The sequence below is a fragment of the Aethalodelphis obliquidens genome, unplaced genomic scaffold, assembly GCF_003676395.1.
Source record: "Aethalodelphis obliquidens isolate GAN/ISIS:26980383/991018 unplaced genomic scaffold, ASM367639v1 scaffold26, whole genome shotgun sequence".
NCBI lineage: Eukaryota > Metazoa > Chordata > Mammalia > Artiodactyla > Delphinidae > Aethalodelphis > Aethalodelphis obliquidens.
In genome coordinates, this window is record NW_020837970.1 from 7,841,279 (window position 1) to 7,862,229 (window position 20,951).

The 20,951-nt window shown below is 42.2% G+C and overlaps 1 protein-coding gene across 4 annotated transcripts in view; it reads right to left on the reverse strand.

Moving 5' to 3' along the window:
- Nucleotides 1–20,951, reverse strand: part of RORA (RAR related orphan receptor A) — a 733,771-nt gene that overhangs the window by 86,446 nt on the left and 626,374 nt on the right. Inside the window, exon 1 of one of the 4 annotated variants that reach the window (XM_027123200.1) lies at nt 15,467–15,725. The exons of 2 other annotated variants lie outside the window; for them this stretch is intronic. In XM_027123200.1, the coding sequence (XP_026979001.1) occupies nt 15,467–15,497 (31 nt within the window). In that variant the 5' untranslated portion in view covers nt 15,498–15,725. Of the gene's footprint in view, nt 1–14,544; nt 14,654–15,466; nt 15,726–20,951 lie in introns of those variants that run through there. One more of the 4 variants, XM_027123199.1, reaches the window with a different exon arrangement.

Here is a 20,951-nt window from a genome sequence, read left to right on the forward strand (position 1 = left end):
CAAAACTGAAGGTATAAAACTTATTATTTTAAGTTCAGTTATCAGGAAAATATTAGAAATTTAATAAAATACAATGCCTAAAAAGAGCCATCTTCCTTCAAAGAGAATTAATTATCTCGGAAATTTGGAGGAAGTTTTGTTTTCTTTGTAACCGTAAGTAGGCATGCAGTTCGCTCTCTAACCCTTTTGACAAAGGTGAGGGCTTCGCCTTCCCCACAGCCTTTCTAAGGAGAGAGGACGCTATCTTTTGTTCCCTTCCTCTCCGCTCCCGTCCTTCCCTCACGTCATCATTGCGTGTTGTTCTGACGTGAGACCATTTCACTCTCTCACTCTCCTTTAGCCCTCCTGCTTTTGGGCAGATCCAAGAGGAAATGAGGCACTCTTTCTCCTGGCCAGCCTCACTCTGGGCCATTGCACAACCACTGTTTACACAGTGAGTGTGTTTCAGCCTAACCTTTAATTGGCTAATAAGACCATGTCGGGAGCGAGGTAACCCAGTACTCTGACGCTGATCTGGCTCTAGGGGCACCAACTCTTCTCTTGGCAAGAGGAGTCAGGAGCAAGACCCTAGCAATGCACAATGTGCCAAAATACATTTGCTTCCAGTCAACTGATGGTCTGCTGGTAGGTAACTACATGGAACCAAGACCTGCGTGCCTCTTAGTTGGTAAAGATAAATCATAAAGCCTCCATGAACCACAATTTTATGCCAAACCTCTGTTTTATTAAAAAAGGAAACAACAAAAAGGTAACCCTCAGCAATGGTCTTACATGGCCAATAAAGAGGAAATAACGTTATAAAGAAAACAGGGATTAGAAAATTTGTTCTCGAATTCATGTTTGAAAGTGCTTTGTTTAATATATAATTGGGGGTTTATCTGTTAAATCTGTATAAATTTAAAGCCCCTTGGGCTTCCCTGGTGGCGCAGTGGTTGAGAGTCCGCCTGCCGATGCAGGGGACACGGGTTCGTGCCCCGGTCCGGGAAGATCCCACATGCCGCGGAGTGGCTGGGCCCGTGAGCCGTGGCCGCTGGGCCTGAGAGTCCGGAGCCTGTGCTCTGCAACAGGAGAGGCCACAACAGTGAGAGGCCCGCGTACAGCAAAAAAAAAAAAAAAAAAAAAAACCTTCTGTGTCTCCTAGAGTAAATTGTAGAGAGCAGTTCTCAAACTTTTGGTGTCTGGATCATTTCATGATCTTAAGAGAGCTTCTGTTTATGTGGGCTAGATATCAGTAATTACTGCACAAGGAATTAAAACAGAACATTTAACAATATTTATCTATAATTAATTTGAAAATAACAGGAATAAATTCATTACATATTGACATAAAGTATTTAAATATATATTTACAAAACAAAAAAGTTAGTAAAAATGCCATTATTTTTGCATCTTTAATCTCTGGCTTAAGAGAAGACAGGTAGATTCTCATGTCTGCTTCTGCATTCAATCTGTTGTGTTCTTATGGTTGAAGTATGTGAAGAAATTCTGGCCTCACACAGATATGCAGCTAGAAAAGGGAGGAGCATTTTACTGGGCTTTTCAAATAATTCTGGATTTTCTTCCTTGACACTACACCAAAACTCAACAAGTGGTAGTTTCTTAAAGGTTAGTTGGAATATGGAACCTGAAACCATACCAGTAATTTTCTGTATTCTGTTAAATTCAAATACACTGGTATATTTTGTACTTTGAATGAATCTTTTACACCCGTCCATATTTTTATAATGGCATGCATTTGGTCACTTGGAAGCTATTAGTTCAATGAGTTATGTAGCTCTTCCAGATGTTGACATGTTGCATTACCAAATGGGATTCTATCAAGTAATCACATTTACTGATATCACCACCTACATCATCAGAAAATTTTTTATGTATTAGGATGCTGTCAGGTTCACGGTGTTGGGTACAAGTGTTACAAAATTCTAATATTTGCCTGAAAGCTTGAATCTATTAGTAATAAATATTGTCAACTATTTTTCTTGAAATGATGAGCTTACTTGGTTCATTTTTGAGAAAATGTAGGACATACACGTAAGTCTGAACAACTGCCGTCAGTGGTTCTAGTAAGAAAATGGCATTCCATTCAAAAAGCAGTGAGTTCAGCTCTTAACTCGAACAATGGCACAAGTACTTTTCCCTGGAGATCAACATCCTTCTTCGGTACGGAGCAGAAGCGCTCTGTACTTTATGTGTACTTCCCATTTTGTCAAAAAGACTTGTACTCAAGGGTCAAAATTTAATAAGCTTAATAATTTTTACTGCTTCATCAGGACAGTCTCAAATGAACTTGGTAATGTTTTGTTACCAGCAAGTCCACAGTAATAGCAAAAATGACTATTGCCTTGATTCCTGCAAAGGTATTAGGAGTTTTACCCGCCAGGGCTTTGGCACTATCAATGCAAATGACCAGTACAGTCAAAAGGGCTAATAATGTCTTAGTGTTATTATGCAAAGAGTTTTAATCTCTTGGAACCCCTGAAAGGGCCTTGGGGACCCCCAGGGGTGCCTGGATCACACGTTGAGGACCACTGCTGTGGTGGATAGTACCAGTATAAATCCACTCTCTAATCTGCTCAATGCTTATGTCCTTGTGGGGTTCACAGAAAGAAGATTTAAAAGGTTTATTTCTGTCTCCACATTCCTGCCCTCCCTGCTCAAAAAAAATTCCATTGTGGCGAGCCAACATAAATAGTGTGTATAGAACAAAGAAATTGCAGTACTCTTGAGTTCATCAGCATTTTTCTCCCTAACAAAGAAAGCTACTCTAACAAGCTATTGGGAAAACTACTGTGAGTTATAGGAAATATGACATGCTCAGTCCCCCTTCTATCCCGTCTAACTCCCAACCCTCCCAAACCTTTTCACTTCGGGGGTATTTTGGATGAGCTCCTCATAGTGTCCTCAGAAATAATTGGGTGTCCTAATTCAGCCACATGCAAATTAATGCTCCCCTAAAGAGGCCTTATTATAATTTCCAACCCTTGATGTCTACATAATCCCCTATAGTTCTTTAACTTCTTGCTTTCTAACTTCTGTTTACCGATGCACTACTTTTGTCAGCTCAGTATAGCATCAATTAGTAACACAGTTGTTTATTAGGTCTCCCTAGAGCCTTGAGAAAGCTGCTTTGTATTTATTAATGACTACGCAGAACACTACTATTTTTCGATAGCATTTAAAAATGAGTAAATTACTGAAGATGAACTATAAAAGAACTTCAAATGTCAAAGGCAAGCAAAAAAAAAAAAGCACATTATTTCAAACCACCCATAATGCTTGCATGGTTAATTTTATTTTCAATTTAATAACAAGAAGTGGGGGGGGGGGAAGTCAAATCCAGACTTCTTCCTGTTCTACCGTTAGCATTCTGGAGTACACACCATTTGCTTGACAGAACTGAGGCACCGATCTGGCGACTAATTAAGAGCCGGTGTAACAGGTCTAAATTTCATTATCACACACACCTGTTAGGTAACGCACACCTGATTCAGCAAAAAATCCACCCACAAGGCGAATGTTAAAAAATTTAAAAGCAAGGGTGTGGGGGAGTGCCGGTGGGGACAACTCCAGAAACTTAGGTCCAGTTTTATGTCAAGCATAATTCAAAACAACCAACTTGAAATGTATCCAATTTGTACTCTCTTATTTTGTGAATAATTCCTTGGACCCTATTAGGTGAAGTTAGAGCTGCCCATGCCGGTACACAATTCGCTTCTTAAGGAAACCAGAGACCAATCTCTCCTGCGATGAGTCTCTCCTAACCAAACTTAGAGCGACGGGGAGCAATTATAGAGCTCATTTGCCCTCCTTTTATATTCCTGGTCATTTATGAAATGAAGACGCTGATCTGCAAAAAAATCACTTTGCATTCAAGAAAGGAGCTCTGGGAGCTACCCCAGAGCATCTGGCTACGAGGCAGAAAAACACACCTCGGTGCACTTCCTTTGTCTTGCGCTCTCTCTTTGATGTGTAAGTCACTGGTGGAGTAAGCTGTGATCGCTTTGATGTTGAACTTCTAGACTTTATTGTTACTAGCATGCCTACAAGGAGAGCTGTCAGTCATGTCGTACATCTGAACAACCGTTTTTCTTTACGGCACATCTCTTACAAGCATCAATCCTTAAGTACATGTTTTCGCATTTCTGCTGACTACCACACACTTCATTGGAGGAGGGCTGTGCTCAAATATAACTATAGCACCCACATCTTCTGTAAACACCCTGAGGCGTCATCAGACGGCTGGTAACCAACCTTCTGCAACAAGAGAAGCCTGAGCGCAAAACATATTTCTAGCAAATGAAAACATTCTGAAAACACTCAAGCCATCTTAACAGTCAAAATGAGGAGTTTAGCCAATATTTCCCCTAAGCAGCCATTGAAATCATACAGAAACTTCCAAGCCACTTTAAAAGGGATTCTGAATGCAACAGCAACAGGGGGCTTAGAAAGTCTGCCAAAACTTTGAGAAGTCTTGACTCACATTAAATGACTTTGTTTCTCTGCAGTGGGGGAAACAAAACACTTCTGTTCTACATGATTATGCTTGTGATAGAAACATTGCTTTTGAAATAGATTTCTGCCAATTATTTTGTCAAACGGTATCATTTTCAGAAGGTGCTTGCTATTATGGATGTAGCTTAAATTACAGGAAGATGGCTTTCTATAATTTTCTGTCTAAGGAGAACATATGGATGTATATCAACATGTGTCAATTTCTTAAATATATACATGCCAAACAGGCAATGTGCTCATCCTCAAAAAATCTCTGTTGAAAAATACACGGCTCTGATTTCATTTACCGGCTCCCATCAGATTTACTTTCCAAACTCCTTTCTCATTTGTGCAACTGCCGAATATTATCAAACCCCGCTGGGAGATTCCACACAAAAAGGAAATAAAGTTAAGGTGCTTACATCACACCATGCTGGTTTATAATGAACTGGTATCTTTCTGAATAAATGTTTCAACGAAACCCAAGTTCTTAGAGATACAGGGTCACAGATGAGGAAGCAGAATATTTTTCATGATAGAACTTAGTTTTGTAGTTTTCTTTTATTAAGCTGGCAACACAGGAGAGATACACTGTTTCTGCTTGTTAAAAAACTGCAAACAATATATTGGGAGAGACTCAATGTCTTTGGGTTTCTGGCCTGGAATATTTGGTAAGGAATAAAATTACTGTGGTGTGTGATGCTTAAGACTATTCCAGGGCTTCCATTTTTAAGCAACCTCCCTACCCCGACCTCCTCGGTTTTAACTCAACCATCAAAAAACGCTTTGGGCTAGAATTTGATACATAAGGTATGACTAATTTACCAGAACTAAATCAGGGCATAAATATTAATGAAAGCTTGCTTATTCTTAAATTTATTTAAATAATTGGCAGAAAGTAATTACCTCTTTCTACCTTAAATTTTCACTCCCCAAAGGAACCGATTAGCTGATGAAGGGACCTCTAGCAATTAGGGGTTGAGACAAGGAATAAGGAAACTAGAGTGTATTTGTTTTCTTCCTCCCAGTCTTGGACGAGAAGCCAGACCTTTCCTTCTGTTTTGAGACAAACATTTTCACAGAATGAGAGAGAGCTGGAAAAGCTCTTGATGGCTATCAATTTCCCCTAATTTTACAAATGGGGAAAGTGAGCAATTGAGGTAGCCTGACCTGGCAGGAGAACCCATGTCTTCTCCCACCCTACATGGGGGTGGGGGTGGGGGGTTCCACCATCCAACACTACTGCCCTGCACCGGGGACGGACGACTCACATGTCAAATAAGGGTGTTGGACCTCAGAGGTTTCTCGACCAGAATCATCTGGACAGCTTTAACAAATTATCAATACTTGAGACCCACCTCAGACCAATAAAATCAGAGCTTCCAGGAGTGGAGCCTGGGCTGGTGTTTTTCAAAAAGCTCTCTAGACAGTCTAGTGGGCAGACAAGGCTGAGAACTAAGAGACCAGATGACCTCTAAACTCCCTCTTGGGTCTACGGCAGAACATTCATCACTGGTTAGAAAAAATTCTTGGATTTCATTCCCTGCTGTTCATCCATGAGGCAATAAGCAATTCTAAGCCATTACAATTTCTATGTTGGCCGAGCTGTTGTCACTATCTGTATTTATCTAGTTCATTTATATGTTTACTTAGGTATTATCTACCTCTTCCCACGAGAACATACACTCGAAGAGACCAGAGGTGAAGCCTGCTGTGTTTGCTGTTGCCCCCATGGCAACATCACATCTGCCACATGATGGGCCACGGCACCGCCATTTTCCAAAGAAGGAGGGGCTGGAGTTGGTGCAGAAGGGGGTCAGCCTTCCTCCACCATCAGCCAGAGTAGTTCCACTTTTCTGTCTCACCAGACTAGAATCTAAGTTGCACAAAGGCAGTGTGGTGTCTGTGTCATTCAAACTTCGCCATTCCAGCGCCTGGAGGGGGGCAGATACACACCAGGTGCTCAGGGCCTGAGAAACACCACCTTATAAATAGGAAGCATTCACAACTTGCAGGGCTCTAAAACCTGGACTTTGTTGCTGAAAAAAAAGCAACATAGAAGAGGCATCACTGTTGCCACTGGAGTTGGCCTTGACTTTTGAGGCACAATCCCCAGCCTGCCCCACTGAGTGGTCACAATGGTGGCAAGACCCAGCCTCGGGGCTCACTGAGGGCTAGAAGGCCACAGCTCCTGGGCAAGGTTTATGCAGAAAAGGAATACAGGGTTGGGAAAGCATCACAGGGGCCTCTTCTGTTTGGATCGTTTGGGGTAACAGACTGGGAGCCTGCCCACTTTTTTCCTACACACTGGTTGATAGAAAGGCCAGAAATAATCAGAAGAATATCTCAAATGTGTTAATAACATCCAAACAATGGCAGAAACTGCTCATGGTGTGCACCTCACCCACTCTGAAAGGAGATTTCAGTGGCCTCAAAGGAAAGTTTAGGCTTACCTTAATATCACTGACCTGAGCATCCTTTCCTCACTAGTAAGAGGAGAGGGTTAGACCCGAGCAGTAGTTCCCAAACCTGTCAGATCCTCAGTCACCAAGGGGAGATTTACAAATTCAGATTCCTTGGCCTCTCCCCAGACCATCGGAATTGTGATCCATATAGGTGGTGATAGAGACCGGGCACTTAGTTTTTTTAAATGCTTCTCAGCTAACCGTGAAGATCAATGATATTTGGGAACCATTGAAGGGTTGGAGGATTCTGCTGCCCATCTGAGCTCTGACAGCTAGGTTTCACAGAGGGAGTGAGGAGGACCATCTGAACTGGCAACACCTGAGACACCTTTTAAATACCTTCCTGGGTTGGGAAGACCAGGCTGACAGAATCAGGGTCTCCATGGGTGGGACCCGGAAATCTGCCTTTGCAACTCTTCTGGTTATGGGTTGCTCTCCAAAGTTTCAGAGCCACTGCTTAGGCAGGATTTTAGAGCTACCCTATGGCTTATTTGGAAGGGAATCATGTTCACACATAAATAGAAGGATTAACTTTATCCAATTACATTAATGTTTCATTGCGTGTTACAAACTCTTTGTTTTAAATGGCATGGACTTCATAGAAACTACAAACCTATAAGCTCAAAAGTCTTAAAGCAGCTTTCTCTAGTTAAGCGTGGCAGGCAATTTCTCAGTGCATGTCTTTAAACGCTGATTCATGGCTTAAGATACACGATAGGGAGGAAGGTGTCCTTGTTCTATTATAAAAGCACACAGGTGGCACCTAAACAACGTAGCACACAATAGGCACTTAATAAGTATTTGCTGAAACAACTTTATTTCGTTATTTATACCCAGGGTTCTACCGAAGATTTGACATGAGATAAAGAAAAGAAGAAAAAAAAACCCAACGACTGCAAAATGAAAATAACATTCTGTGAAAAAGAGAATATTTCTCATGTGGTAAAAGAATCACACTTCTGGGTGGCGCAGTTTGAAAAACGGTTTGCTTCAGTAACTGATCTGAAACTTAACCACAAGTCTTCACTTCTGAACCACTACCTTATTTCTATGATGAAAAGGTTTAAACAGCAGGTTTTCCTGACTTTTTAAAAATTCCCTTCCTTCTTTTTCATGTAAAGATGCAATTTAATCTTTCCGGTAGGAACAAGTAAGCACTGTCGTCCTTTAAAATCCTGGTGATTATCTGTCATTAAGATCACCCTGGTTATTCTAGCTCAGCTCAGAAGCCTGGACTACTTGAGCAATGCAAAATTCACGTAAACTTGAATTCTCATCTCTCCCCGTAGCATCAGTAACAAAAGATATTTAAGGAAATAGGAAGGTCAATAATCATTTCTTTGATTCCAATACAGAAACCAGATTGTTTCGTAATAGTTTCACACTCAATATACCACTGAAATCTAAGCACACATTTCACTTGTATTATCTATTATCCTAAAAATTACACAAACGAATGCTTATCTCTACTTTGTGCACTGTTTTAAAGCATAAATGATATAATGTTCTAAAAACCTGTGTAACATATACTCAATTTCTTTGGCAAGTTGTATATACTTAAGTGAATAAAATGCTCTAACCCTAAGACTTCAGAAACCAGCAGGTTAATAGTTTTGCATCCATTGAAAAATTGCTCTATTGCCAAAAATATCAACAATAGTTTACTTCTTTCTAAATGTTTCCCTTTTTTGAAAGAAAAAAAAGCTTTAGATTTAAAAAGGGAAGATGCCGGATTTCTCTGATCAAAATGACTGACAATCTCTTTTTAAAAAATATTCGAGGGTAGAGGAATAGAATTGAGGTTGAAATTCTAAAAACAAACAACCAAACAACAAAAAAACCCAAGGATTACCACAAAGGTCATAATTGTTTACTCACAAACCAAATCTCACTTAAATATTTAACTTTAATATGGAGCCAAACAGAATTTTATAAATCAACTTTATCTTAAGTTTAAAAAAAAATTCCCTTCCAAGCAAACTTTTAACATTCATTATCTCTCCCACAGACGCATTTCTAACAACCATGCAAAACAATAAATTACACTTTTGAATCTGATGTAGAAAGTCCCACAGCAATCGAGAAAATAACTTCAACCTTTGACCTTCTCCACTAGCCTGATGGGAAATGCATTGGCACTGTTACCGCTTTTAGCATTCCATGAGAAAGTAACCACTAGAGGGCAGCCTTATTTCAGCTCTGACACACTACTTTGGCGAAAAACACCTCAGAAATGCTTCTCATGTTCCTTTAATTATTTTTTCAATATCTTTGATTTTCTTGGATATTTAATATCAACTTCAGTTCATCCAAAAGTATTTCTAAGTAGGTCAAAGGTCCACTTTCACAAATTACAACGGTAGCACAAAGGCTAGTCATGACGTTCAAAAGATACAACCTAGCTTATGAATCTTAAAAAAATTAAAACAAAATTTAAACTCTTTTCTCTTTACTACATGGTGGGTTAAGTGCTGAGTCAATCATATCACAACTAGGACTCGGGTTGTGGTACAAAAATTCAAGAGGTTCTAGTCAAACTGAAATGTGCTTGAGGAAAAAAATGACCAAGGTTGCTAGAAGGCTGACTGTGAACAGAATGGAGTGGAGACACACAGCAAAGATTGAGGGTGTGTGTGTGTTTCATACTTAGTCTTCAAATAACTGACAATCTTTCAATCTTTCATATGAAAGATGGATTAAATTGTATTGTACACAGCCCCAAAAGAAAGGATCAGAATCGAGGGATTAAAAGTACAAAAGAGAGACTTATGCTTGAAATAAAAATAATTTTCTTATTCAAGATGGAATAAGCTTCCTCTAACGATAGTGAGCTCCCCATCATAGGAGGTGTTCAAGCATAACCAGACAATTTGCCAGGAACGCCGTGGAGAGGAACCAAATGCCAAGAGGGTGTGTATCTGAATGACATTTTAGGTTTCTGCTCTCCCTGAGACTCTATGAAATGATGCTTATTTGCTTTCAGGCAAAGACCACTCAATCCAGTTGCCAGAGAAATAAACCCCCATCAAGTGAGAAATGAGCTTTTGCAGATCTATCTACTTGGAAACTTTGACTCTGATTTTCTAAAAGACAACAGATTTCTCAAGAATACGCCCATGATCATGCCCGTTAGCTGTCATGGAAACAACCAGGACAGCACTCACAAGCCCAAGGATTCATGAGTTTTCTACTCCATAAAGGGATATGAAATTTAGAAGATGCGTTTTTGAATGCTCCCTTTGCCTAAAGCTAAGTGGACCATATAGATAAGTCTCCAGCTCGATTTTCTCATAATGGAGTTAGGTTACACAGGTTAGCTGCATTTCATAGTATTCCATATTCTTTAGGAAAGTAATGCTTACATTTCACTCAGATCCTCTTACAAGAAGCAGACTTAATGAAAATCGTGGATGAAGAGAGCTAATGGTAAGCAAATAAGAATAACCCTATTTGTACCAAATTGATTTTATTAAATAGTAATTTAAAGATATTAGGCTCAGCAAAGCATTACATAATTGAATCTATTTTTTCCCCTTATAAACGCCAGAGTTATAATTTCCACTAACTAGAGACAAAGTTATATCCAGGACATTTTCACAGCTTCCTCCAGGGGAGGCAGCGTGAAGACAGTAGAAATTAGGGCTCTAGCCCTCGCTTCACTTGTCAAGCTTGGCTAACCAACACATAACCTCTGTGAGCCTCAGTTTCTTCGACTAAAAACCACGACAGTGTCAATGACTTCCCAGGGAAGATTAAATGCGACAAGAATGGCTGCAAACCATAAAGCAGAAAACAAATATAGATTAACATCAAACTGCGATTTGTTTATGAAATGCTTAGTAAATTTCAGAGGCAATGAAATCAAAGGCAAAAAATGAAATCGCTGGCAAACCTAGGGAACAGGTTTGACAATTTTTATACAAAGATTTTAAAGTCATCATAATTCTTCCTTATATTATGATGAGGGCTAACAAATGCAGCTTAGAAAATCCAGAAACAAAAGATTTCAACTGCTTTCTTGCGTTTTGCCTGTTGGCTAATATATGCTAGTATCTGTCTATTTAGACCTCTTATTTCCGGATATAGCACTCTGACAATGAACAGAAAAACCATGATCAATCATGTCACAGACAATACTGACAGATACAAAAATCTCTGACTGCAAATCTCTAAGGCCATGACTCAAGGGCTGGTGTGGAAGGGAGGTATCGTTGGTGGAAGAGCTAGAGGAGGGAGAGAGAATAAGTAAATCATTCCTCAAAGGGTCAATATGTGGTCTTTGAGATAATATCAAATGTGAATTCACATCTGTGTTGTCACTGGTGGACTCCTCCAAATTATTATTATTTTTAAAGCACAGAAACATAAAGGCTAACTCTGAGCATCTAATTATGGTTTTTTAAATTAATAAATATGAAATATATAGGTTAAGGCGGGCTTGATTTCTTATTAATAAACACTGTGAATACTTAGAATCCATGCAGAAAATTTCTATGACAAAGTATTCATAGATTAGTTCAACACAAGGGGTTTATTGATTACTAAAATAAGCTGAGAAGACTTTAAGAAAACTCAACTCTACCTCTGCAGATCTAGCTATCTATCTATGTATCTAACCATCCAGTAACTTTTTCTCCCAGTAAATGGTCATTTGTGAATATTATTTTCTTAGGTGCCCCAGAGCAAATTACAAAGTAGCTAGGTGCTACTGCTGATGCTTTGCAATTATCTACTTGCTGACCTCATCCATTTTATTGTGATTCACTTGGCTGGGAGGGAAAGGTTGGGAAAAAAAGGAGTCTAGTAAGAACTATTAATATATTTACTAATATATCTACTAGATAGTAAAAAAAAAAAAAAAGCCCTAATATTTAAATCATATATATATTTAAAGGACTAAGTCTGTTTAGAAATTGTATTATTTTATAACTGGGCAGCATTAAAGAAATTATATGGTACTCAATTCAAATCGAGGGCAAAGTGGTTTACTTATGATAAATTGAAAGTGATGTGATTGAAATATGTAAAATCAAGAGACTGCTCATGAAAATGGTGCTTCTAAAATATTCTCCACTTCATAGAAGGTCCGAGCTCCCTCCTCACCCAGTGGACAAATGGACTCAGAGATCCTCTTTGTCTTTAAAAGAACTGACCTCTCCTTGTCTGCTAAGCACTCTGGGGTCTGAAATAGCTATTTGAGTTTTCTCTTTCCAAGATCCAGCCATCACCCTCTTCCAATCCTACCCATCAAAGGTCATGAAAATGGAAAAAAAAAATCCCAGCTAAGGGATACCACTGACACAGTACTTAAAATAAGACGAGGGATAAAATTCAAATTTCATTTGGGAAAGAGAAAGGCCAAATTCTTTAAAACTATAAAATCACATTTACTAGAGTTGGAAATACCCCTTATCACCCACATATACAGTAGTTTCAAAGCGGTAACATGCCTTGTGTTTGTACATGGATTGTGCTGAGGGAAGAATCTATGATGGGACAGACATTCCCCTTAAGCCTCCCTTCACTCCCTTAACTCCATTTACATGAACACAGGCTGAGTGCTCTGCTGCTAGGAAGCAAAGGGGGGTATAATCTACTAAAACTGATGAAGCGCTCGCATTTCCCTTCAGCACTGGCTGCTGCCTGACATTTGGCCAAAGCACTTTTATGATGCGTAGAACAAGTGCTCCCCTGATTATAACTGTTATCTCTGGCTCTCTCCATTTGCTCAAGAAGCAATCCAAATGGTACTGGAATTCTGTTGTTAATTAAACAAAAACAAAACTGAAGGATGAGACTAGAGTTGCTCAAATGAAGATTTATTACTTCTAAGCACAAGCCCACTTTAAGCCTAAACTTATTTGACAACTAATGCAGAGGAAGGATTTTCTTCTTTGGTGAGTTCAAAAGGCCTGCTTTAATGATGTTTTAAAAACATCAGTAAATCAGCCAACAAAGAGAATGTTTCTCTTTTATGGTGGCTTGTTCTCTCCTCCCCCAGCCACATGCATACACATACCAAAAAACTATATTGTAAAGAGTGTTTCTGTTTTGTATAAAAAACCTAATTACACAAACTCTCTTACATATGGGACCAATTTAACTATTAAAACTGAGAGGCAGTAGGGAAGTATTTAATATGACTCTGGGACAGTTTTTTTTCCCCTTAAATCTGATACGGAAACATTTACAGCATTCCTTATTTTCCACAAACTATTTTTCTTCAGTTTAAATAAGCTCCAAAGCAAGATAATCCCATTAAGACACAGGATATTATGATATTGGGAATGAAATATTCTAATTGTCTAAATGCATTTTATTTCTACACCTTCCCCCTCCGCCCCCCCGCAGCTGAGCTTATAGAAAAACTGAATTGCCAGTACATCTGAGCTACTTTTCGCAAAGCACAATACTATGCATCTATTATCTTGTGGCAGCCAGAGGTCACTCCAAGACAAATGTGTGGGCTAGAGCTTTTGGGGGATATAGTGGCGGTGTGATTCCCATGGTTATATCACTAAGGGATACTATGGAACTTCATTTTGTGCTAGCACTACAAAACCAAAAGCCTATGTACTCAGAAACATCAACATTAAGTTAAAACATTCAGACGCACTCTCCTTATTGTTTGGTGGTTAGTGTTCATTAGGGGAAATAGTATCAGCTGCTCACCCTTCCTCAGTCGACACCAATCATACTAAATAAAATAGATAAGGATTAACATTGACACCTCCCCAAATCTATTTCACGCCTTAAAGAAAAAACGGAAGAAAATGTCTTAACTACAAAGGCTATCTGAATCGTTTTACTCTTACAGGATTAATGAACCGCTGGAAATAGCATAAAAGTTTTTTAGAGGGGGAGGGGAGAAGCATACGTTTCGTCTGCATAAGAAGTCGGTAAGAAAATCTTAAAATCATTTTGGGAAGAAAAAAAAAGTTAAGTGCTTAAGAACGTGGAGGTCTCCTACCCTTTCCTTTATCTGTTGCATATTCTAAAAATGATTAAATTTCATTTCCCCCAAGCCACCGGGGAAAAGACAAAAATTTGCTCTGGGCACGTCGTATAGAAAGATTTCATCTCAAGCAGCTCATCTTAGCGTCCAGTACGTTTCGGCCTGTTAATAATTAATAAAAGAGATGCCACCCAATCTCTAGTGAAGAAAGGCAAAGCTCGGTGATCCGAAAGTAAACCCAGTGCAGATACCGAACTGGTGTCCTTCATCTAGGATTGCAACAAAACCTCAACCTTAGCAAACGTTTAACGAGCGCTCCGCGCCCGCACGGATGGGCAGAACCCGCAGGACAGTCTGGGTCTGCAAAACTGCTGCGTATGAGGGGAGCCCTGTCCGCCGCAAACAGATGGGGCTCTAAATCCCCACTCCCAGCGGCCGGGTCTGCGGGCAGATTATCGGCCCCGAAGAACCTGCTGGCGCACGAGCCGGCGGAGGGCTGCGGGCTGAGTTTTCTCTCGGGCTGTTTGCGTGTCTCGGCTTGTCCGGACGGCGCAGGCGAGTTCCTGCGCACCTCCAAACTTTGGCTTTCCCATTATATTTTCCCTGACTTGCCATGGTTTCTTTCCTCCTCACCTGAGAAGACCTGAAGCCAGTCCTCTCTGCAACCAGTCCCCGCTGCCATCCCGCCACCAGCCCGGCAAAGGACTTCGGATCAGGGCGGAAGGCCGGACGAGGAGGTCTGGCCGCGACTAACCCGCGCCCGCCGGCCTTCGCCGCCGTCTAACCTCCACCACTGCCCGCGAATCCTGTGCGGGGGGAGAAGTTGCCTCCCCACATCCATCCACAACCCAAAGTATCAAGTGAGGGTGCGCTGCGGCTGCCGCCCAGGGAGTCTTGGCACGCTCCAGAAGCCCGTCTCGCTCGGGCCTGCGCGCTTTCGGAAGCGGCCGCGGCGGGCACGCAGCGCGGACCGGCCGCACTACCCCTGCAGGCGGCCGCCCTGGCGCTCGGGGCCGCCGGGCGGCGGAGGGGGGCGGGGTGGAGCAGGGTGCAAGGCCCGGGACGCTGAGCAGTCCCCAGGAATGACACCGCGCCCGGGCGCACGCTCGGCCCGGCCCGGGCGCGGCGCCTTCCCTACGTAGGCCGGAGCTGTCCGGGGTGCGGGCCCTGGGGACCCGTCGCGGGCGCCCCTTGGCTTCCTCCGAGCTCCTCAGACCCTCCCCTCCCTGCCAGAAGCGCGGCGACTCCCAGCAAACTTTCTTCCGGGCGCCCCGCCGGGTGCCAGGCGGACCTGGGCGACTGACAGAAGCCGGAGAGGACAGAAGAGAGGGGTCCAGCCCATGCGCCTTTGCCCCCGACAGGAGGCAGGCAGATCCCGCGACCGGGCTCAGGGGGCGCCCTGCAGGGGCCCAAAAAGCCCTGGCGGGGCTCCAGCGCCCAGCCCCGGGCAGTACGTGCGCTCGGGCAGGCGCGCCCACCCCTCCCCCTGCGCGCCCGCCTCCCCGCCCCCCGGAGCAGCCAGCCCACCCGGCCCCGGCGGGGCGCCCGGGCTCACCTTTCATCGCTGCGATCACAAAATACATCATTTAAGCCGCGGTGCGGAGAGCGCAGGGAGAGCGGATGGTCCGACCCCGGAGCCCCCTCTGCCGCCGCCGCCGCGCCGCCGCCGCCTGAGCCACAGCAGCAGCTGCCGCAGCTGCCCGTCCGCCGAGAGCCATCCCGAGCCATAAGAGGCTCCATGTGACCGGCTGACATCACGGCCGCCGCTCTGTTTACACCGCGCCCCTCCGCTTCCTCCCCGGGCGGGAGGCGGGCGGCGGGAGGCGGAGGCGCCCTAGCGCCGCGCCCCGCCCCGCCCCCCCGGGCAGGTGAGCGGCGGCGGCTCCCGGGCGCACCCGCGCTGGCGCTGCCCTCCCACGCCCCCGGCCCGCACCCGGGCCCCCGGCCTTCTCCTCGCCTCCCTGGGCACCTGTGGCCGCCCGGGCGCTTTCGGCGTGCAGCGCCCGGAAGATCGCGCGTCTACTTTCTCCCGCACCTCTTGGGCTAGAGGGGCGCAACCAGACGCTACTTTCCTGCTCTCTTTCCGGATCTCCCAGGGGTGATAACTGTGCCAACTCGTTGGCGGAAAAGAGGGGTTCGGTCTGGCGCGGGGGCGGGGGGTGTTGTAGTCACCCTCACTTCCAATTTCCCAGATCACCCCAGCTTTATTCGGAAGGTAAAGCCCCCTCCGGGGGCCGTGGAGAACCCAGTCATCCGGACTGCTCAGGGAGTGGAGTAAGCGCCTCCTCAGTAAGATCCTGGGAGGCTCGGCCTGGGAAGGGGGAACTCCGCCCACCCAGACGATGACATTTCTCATCACACCTACACCTAAGGTCCTGGTTTACACCTCTCCCTTCCCCCAGGACCACTGATACCTGGAAGGAGAGCAGAAAACTCTGTGTGAATCACCTAAATGAACGTCGCCAGCCGATTTGAGCCACTAATTTCCCAGGCTCTTCCATATATCCACCATTCTCTCCAGAGAACCAATCTACAAGTGGAAAAGGTTCTAGTTTTCATACCCTAAAAATGAGATGTTGTGGTACTTTGGACAGGAAAAACAAAAAAGAAAAAAACAACAGCAACAAAAAAGCAAACAACCTCTAAAGGTCAACTTTGTGAATTTTAACTTGCAGCTAAGACCTAATTCCTTCCAAACAATCCTTTTTACTGGTCTTGTGGAAACTTAAATCATGATATTATTGTCAGATGAATCTCTTTACTATTAATTTCAGATGCTACATACCCATAGTCTGTGTTATTTAAAATTTCTGCAGGCTTGTCAACAGTATTGAGTGTAGCAGAAAAAATTATCAAAAGCCAAGTTTGTTACCTACTCCAGTTCCTTCACACAATTTCAACTCTGCTTTCTTTTCTGATGGCCTGTGTCTCCATTTACAACGCAAATACTAGATGGTTATTAGTTGTTGCATTCATGGCAGTTAAACAAGGAGAGTCCTAACATTTTTTCCCATATAACCGAGCTGTCCTTGACTCTGAGTTGGCCCATAATTTAAAACACATGCAGACAATCAGCACTGGAAAAACTAGGATTCATACACTCCCACCCCCGCATCCCCCTTCAAGGCAAAATTTACAGAGCGCTCTGATTTAGAAGGTCAAAAAAAAAAAATTCATCGTACATTAAATCAAGCTGCAGCTTTATAAAAGTTTGATTTCAACTAAAGTCATCCCAACACAGTTTTTTTTCTTTAGAGTTTTCCCCAAATAAAACCACAAAAATAAGAAATCCTAAAAACGTGGAGTCAAGATCTACCCATGTTAACTCAGCTGCGCAGCCATAGCGAAGTGGACAAGGGTTTCACATGAATCAACCATACCCACTGTGATGTTTATAATGATGAAATTAAGTCACACCACGTTCCCATGATGCAACTGCATCTTCCAGTGAGGCAACACCCCTCAGTTACACTGACACTATCCTTCATATTTGGTTCTTGATTTCCCTCATCCTAACGACTTTAACAAGGATGGGTAATGCCAAGCTGTCCTGTTGGTAGGTCCTGGATATGATTTTCTATCCTTTGTATTGTTAAAGGATGGAAAAACATCAGAGAGTGCCTGCTCATAGGGGTGTTTGTCCATACTCGCTGCAAACGAATCCAGATATACCACTCTGAAAATTCAGTGTTACTTTAAAACAGCATGCTGCTTTAGAAAATAATGCTTTGAAAATGACCAAATCCATTTGGTCTGCCTGTCAGACATCTGACTCCAAGGTAAATAGTCTTACATTACTAGTAATTGGTATTTATTTCCAGGCCATTTCAAATGAAATCGGTAATCGGGAATGACATGTAACATGACATGTGCTCCTGCAATTACAAGAAGAATCATTCATCCTATAGATATGTCCCCAATAGAAACATATTCTCACAATACTTATTTGAAATATTTACACATTTATTTAACAAAGACATTTCCAGGATAATGTAATATTGACCTTGCCCTTTAGAAATGTATTTCATTTTCACCCTACAACTAATGAGCAACAGAATTTCAGATATTGTCGTAACCTTCCTGTGTGGCTAGATGCTATTTGTAATACATGCCTCTAATAAATGTATTCTTTTATTTTCAACACAGCTTTCAACCCAGGGTATATTAGTGTTCTTTATATTAACACAAAGCTCTTGTGAAACTTCAAAAGTAAAAATAAGAGGTTTTTTAAAGCCTCTTGGAATACAACTTTTCTACAGAGTTATACGTCCTCAACCAAGTAAATCAGTCAGGAATGAAAGGATCTGTATTTCCCTTCAATACTACTAAACTGGAGCCAAAAAAGATGCACATTTCAGTGCAAAATTTTACCAGCTAAATATTGAAATGCAGGAATAATTATTTGGATTCCATTAAATACACACTCCTGGGGTGCCTGCTATGGGGGAAAAACAGTGTTAAGCAGTATACTCTTTCCATTTGAAAAATTTTTACCAAGTGTTCTGGAAAAAAAAAAAAAAAACGTAAATAGAATATTGCTTACATGAAGATAATTAAACAGGATGGGAACTCTTTACCGTGAATGGGATTATATCATACATGCATTCTCAAGTCAAATATTTCTGTTGGCTAAACTCTGAAAAAGAAGGCACACACTGCATACTTAAAACACATGTAATTCAACTCAGAGTTCTCTAGAGAAAGCCCCACATGGTGTCCCTACGTACTGGGTTTCACATTGGATCTGTTACTTAGCAAGGAATTGGAGGGACACGACCGATGTCAGGTTGTTCCAAAATGACTATGAGAAAAGCCTGCTGGATTTCTGCAGGGGTCTAGACTGGAGTATAATCAGTAAATTGGTGTCTATCTTCCCACTTTCAGAGGTTAAATAAAGAAATGATCCTTGACTTTAGGGAAGTACATTTGGTTTTCTACCAAACGGAATCTGATCTCACGGTATACCACGCCGACTCACACACTGAGTGCTATTGGGGAGAATGGCAAAACAATGGGTTGACAAACTTTTCCAGAATCGGCAAGTGGCTCGCAGTACAAAGATGTTTTCAAGGTTGGCTGATGCACCTGAGAGGGAGCATTTTGGCTCTGAGGTTCTGTCTCACCTGGGCCCTGATTCTCTTTTTCCAGTGTGTGGCAGCTTGCTAATTCAACTAACTTCTTCCTAGCTGAACAAGAAAGGGATCAGTGAAAGGTTAATGTGGTCCGAGGCAGCTTGATTCAGCTGAATCCTTAGCTTCCATGGCATTGTGATCTGTAGGAGCTGGGCCATTCAGGCCGACATAAAGCCAGGGGACCGGGTCTCCTGCAGACCAAACAGGGTCAGACTTAGTTCTGATCAAGACTACTTGGCAAGCTCCAGAGTAGACACAAACTTGCCTACAGTAGATCACAGCCTTGCTTAGTTTTGAGTCTGGAAGGAGCCAATGTCTCATAAAGAAACATTTATAAATGGAATAATACTTGTAAGACCAAGGTGACAGAGGGGTCCCCCTATTTATGTGTGTTAGGGGGAGGGAATGAACAGATTAATATAACTTGTTTTATTCATGATTTTAAAGCAAATATAGATGCCAGATTTAAATGTACATGTATGTATGCACATACATAGTCCATGAAATATAGTGAAATGGATGATATTTTGATAGCAAGAGACATCTTCGATTTTACACACACACATACATATTTCACATTACCAAGCACATATACTGAATACTTATTATGCTCCTGGCCCTATACTGGAGAATCAAACAAGAACAAGACAATAGCTCTGATCTTGAGAAACTCCCTAATCAGCTGACCTTGGCTCTGAAAACTATATAGAAGTCAGTTCCCTGAGTCTGAACTTTCCTAAAGAAAGGCAGTGTCTGGTCAGTCACCCATTGAAAAGATGTTTGTACAGCACTTCACCCCTCACAGCTGATAGATGGCTGCAAATTATTAGTGTGGCTGTTAGTGTAATGGGATGTCAGAGGTGAAAGATTTGGCTGCATTGAGACAATGGTGAAGAGATTCTGAGTTTCTGGAACCACATATCTCATACACCTATTAGGAAATTCAAGAACTGGCAGATGTTTTGTAACCATCACAAGGAGGGAAAGGGTAAAGTTCACAGGCATTCAGACCCAAGCAACCCCCATAGAATAGGTATGTGGGAGGTGCCTCACTACACACACACCTGCTAAGGCGGCAAGGAAGGAGACTCATCTCCGAGGCCAGAGGAGCTACCATTCCTGGTGTTCCCATGAGATGTCCTCACCCCACTCCTACAGCTGGCAGTGGAACAGGCATTCAGGAAATTATTCTTATTTATTTTATTGAAGTATAGTTGATTTACAATGTGTTAATTTCTGCCGTACAGCAAAGTGTTTATCATATATATATGTATATATAGATACACAATATATATTCTTTTTCATATTCTTTTCCACTATGGTTTATTACAGGATATTGAATATAGTTCCCTGTGCTATAAAGTAGGGCCTTGTTGTTTATCTATTCTATGTATAATAATTTGCATCTGCTAATTCCAAACTCCCAATCCATCCCTCCTCCACCCCTTTGCCCCCTGGCAACTGAAAATCTGTTCTCTATCTGTGTCTGCTTCTATTTTGTAGATAAGTTCATTTGTTTCATATTTTAGATTCCACATGTAAGTGATATCGTATATTTGTCTTTCTCTGTCTGACTTACTTCACTTAGTATGATAATTTCTAGGTCCATCTATGTTGCCCCAAATGACATTATTTCATTCTTTTTTATGGCTGAGTAATAGTCCATCGTATATATGTACACCACATCTTTTTTACCCATTCATCTGTTGATGGACATTTAGGTTGTTTCTGTGTCTTGGCTGTTGTAAAGAGCGTAGGAAATGATGTTCCTTCTCTTTTCTTTTTTAAGTTAAAGGAATATGGGTAGCAGAAGTGAACTCAGAACCTGGAGCCCCGGGTTCAAATTTCACACTTGTCACTAGCGTTCTACGTCACTTTGTGCAAGTTATTTCCCCTCTCAGTCCGTCA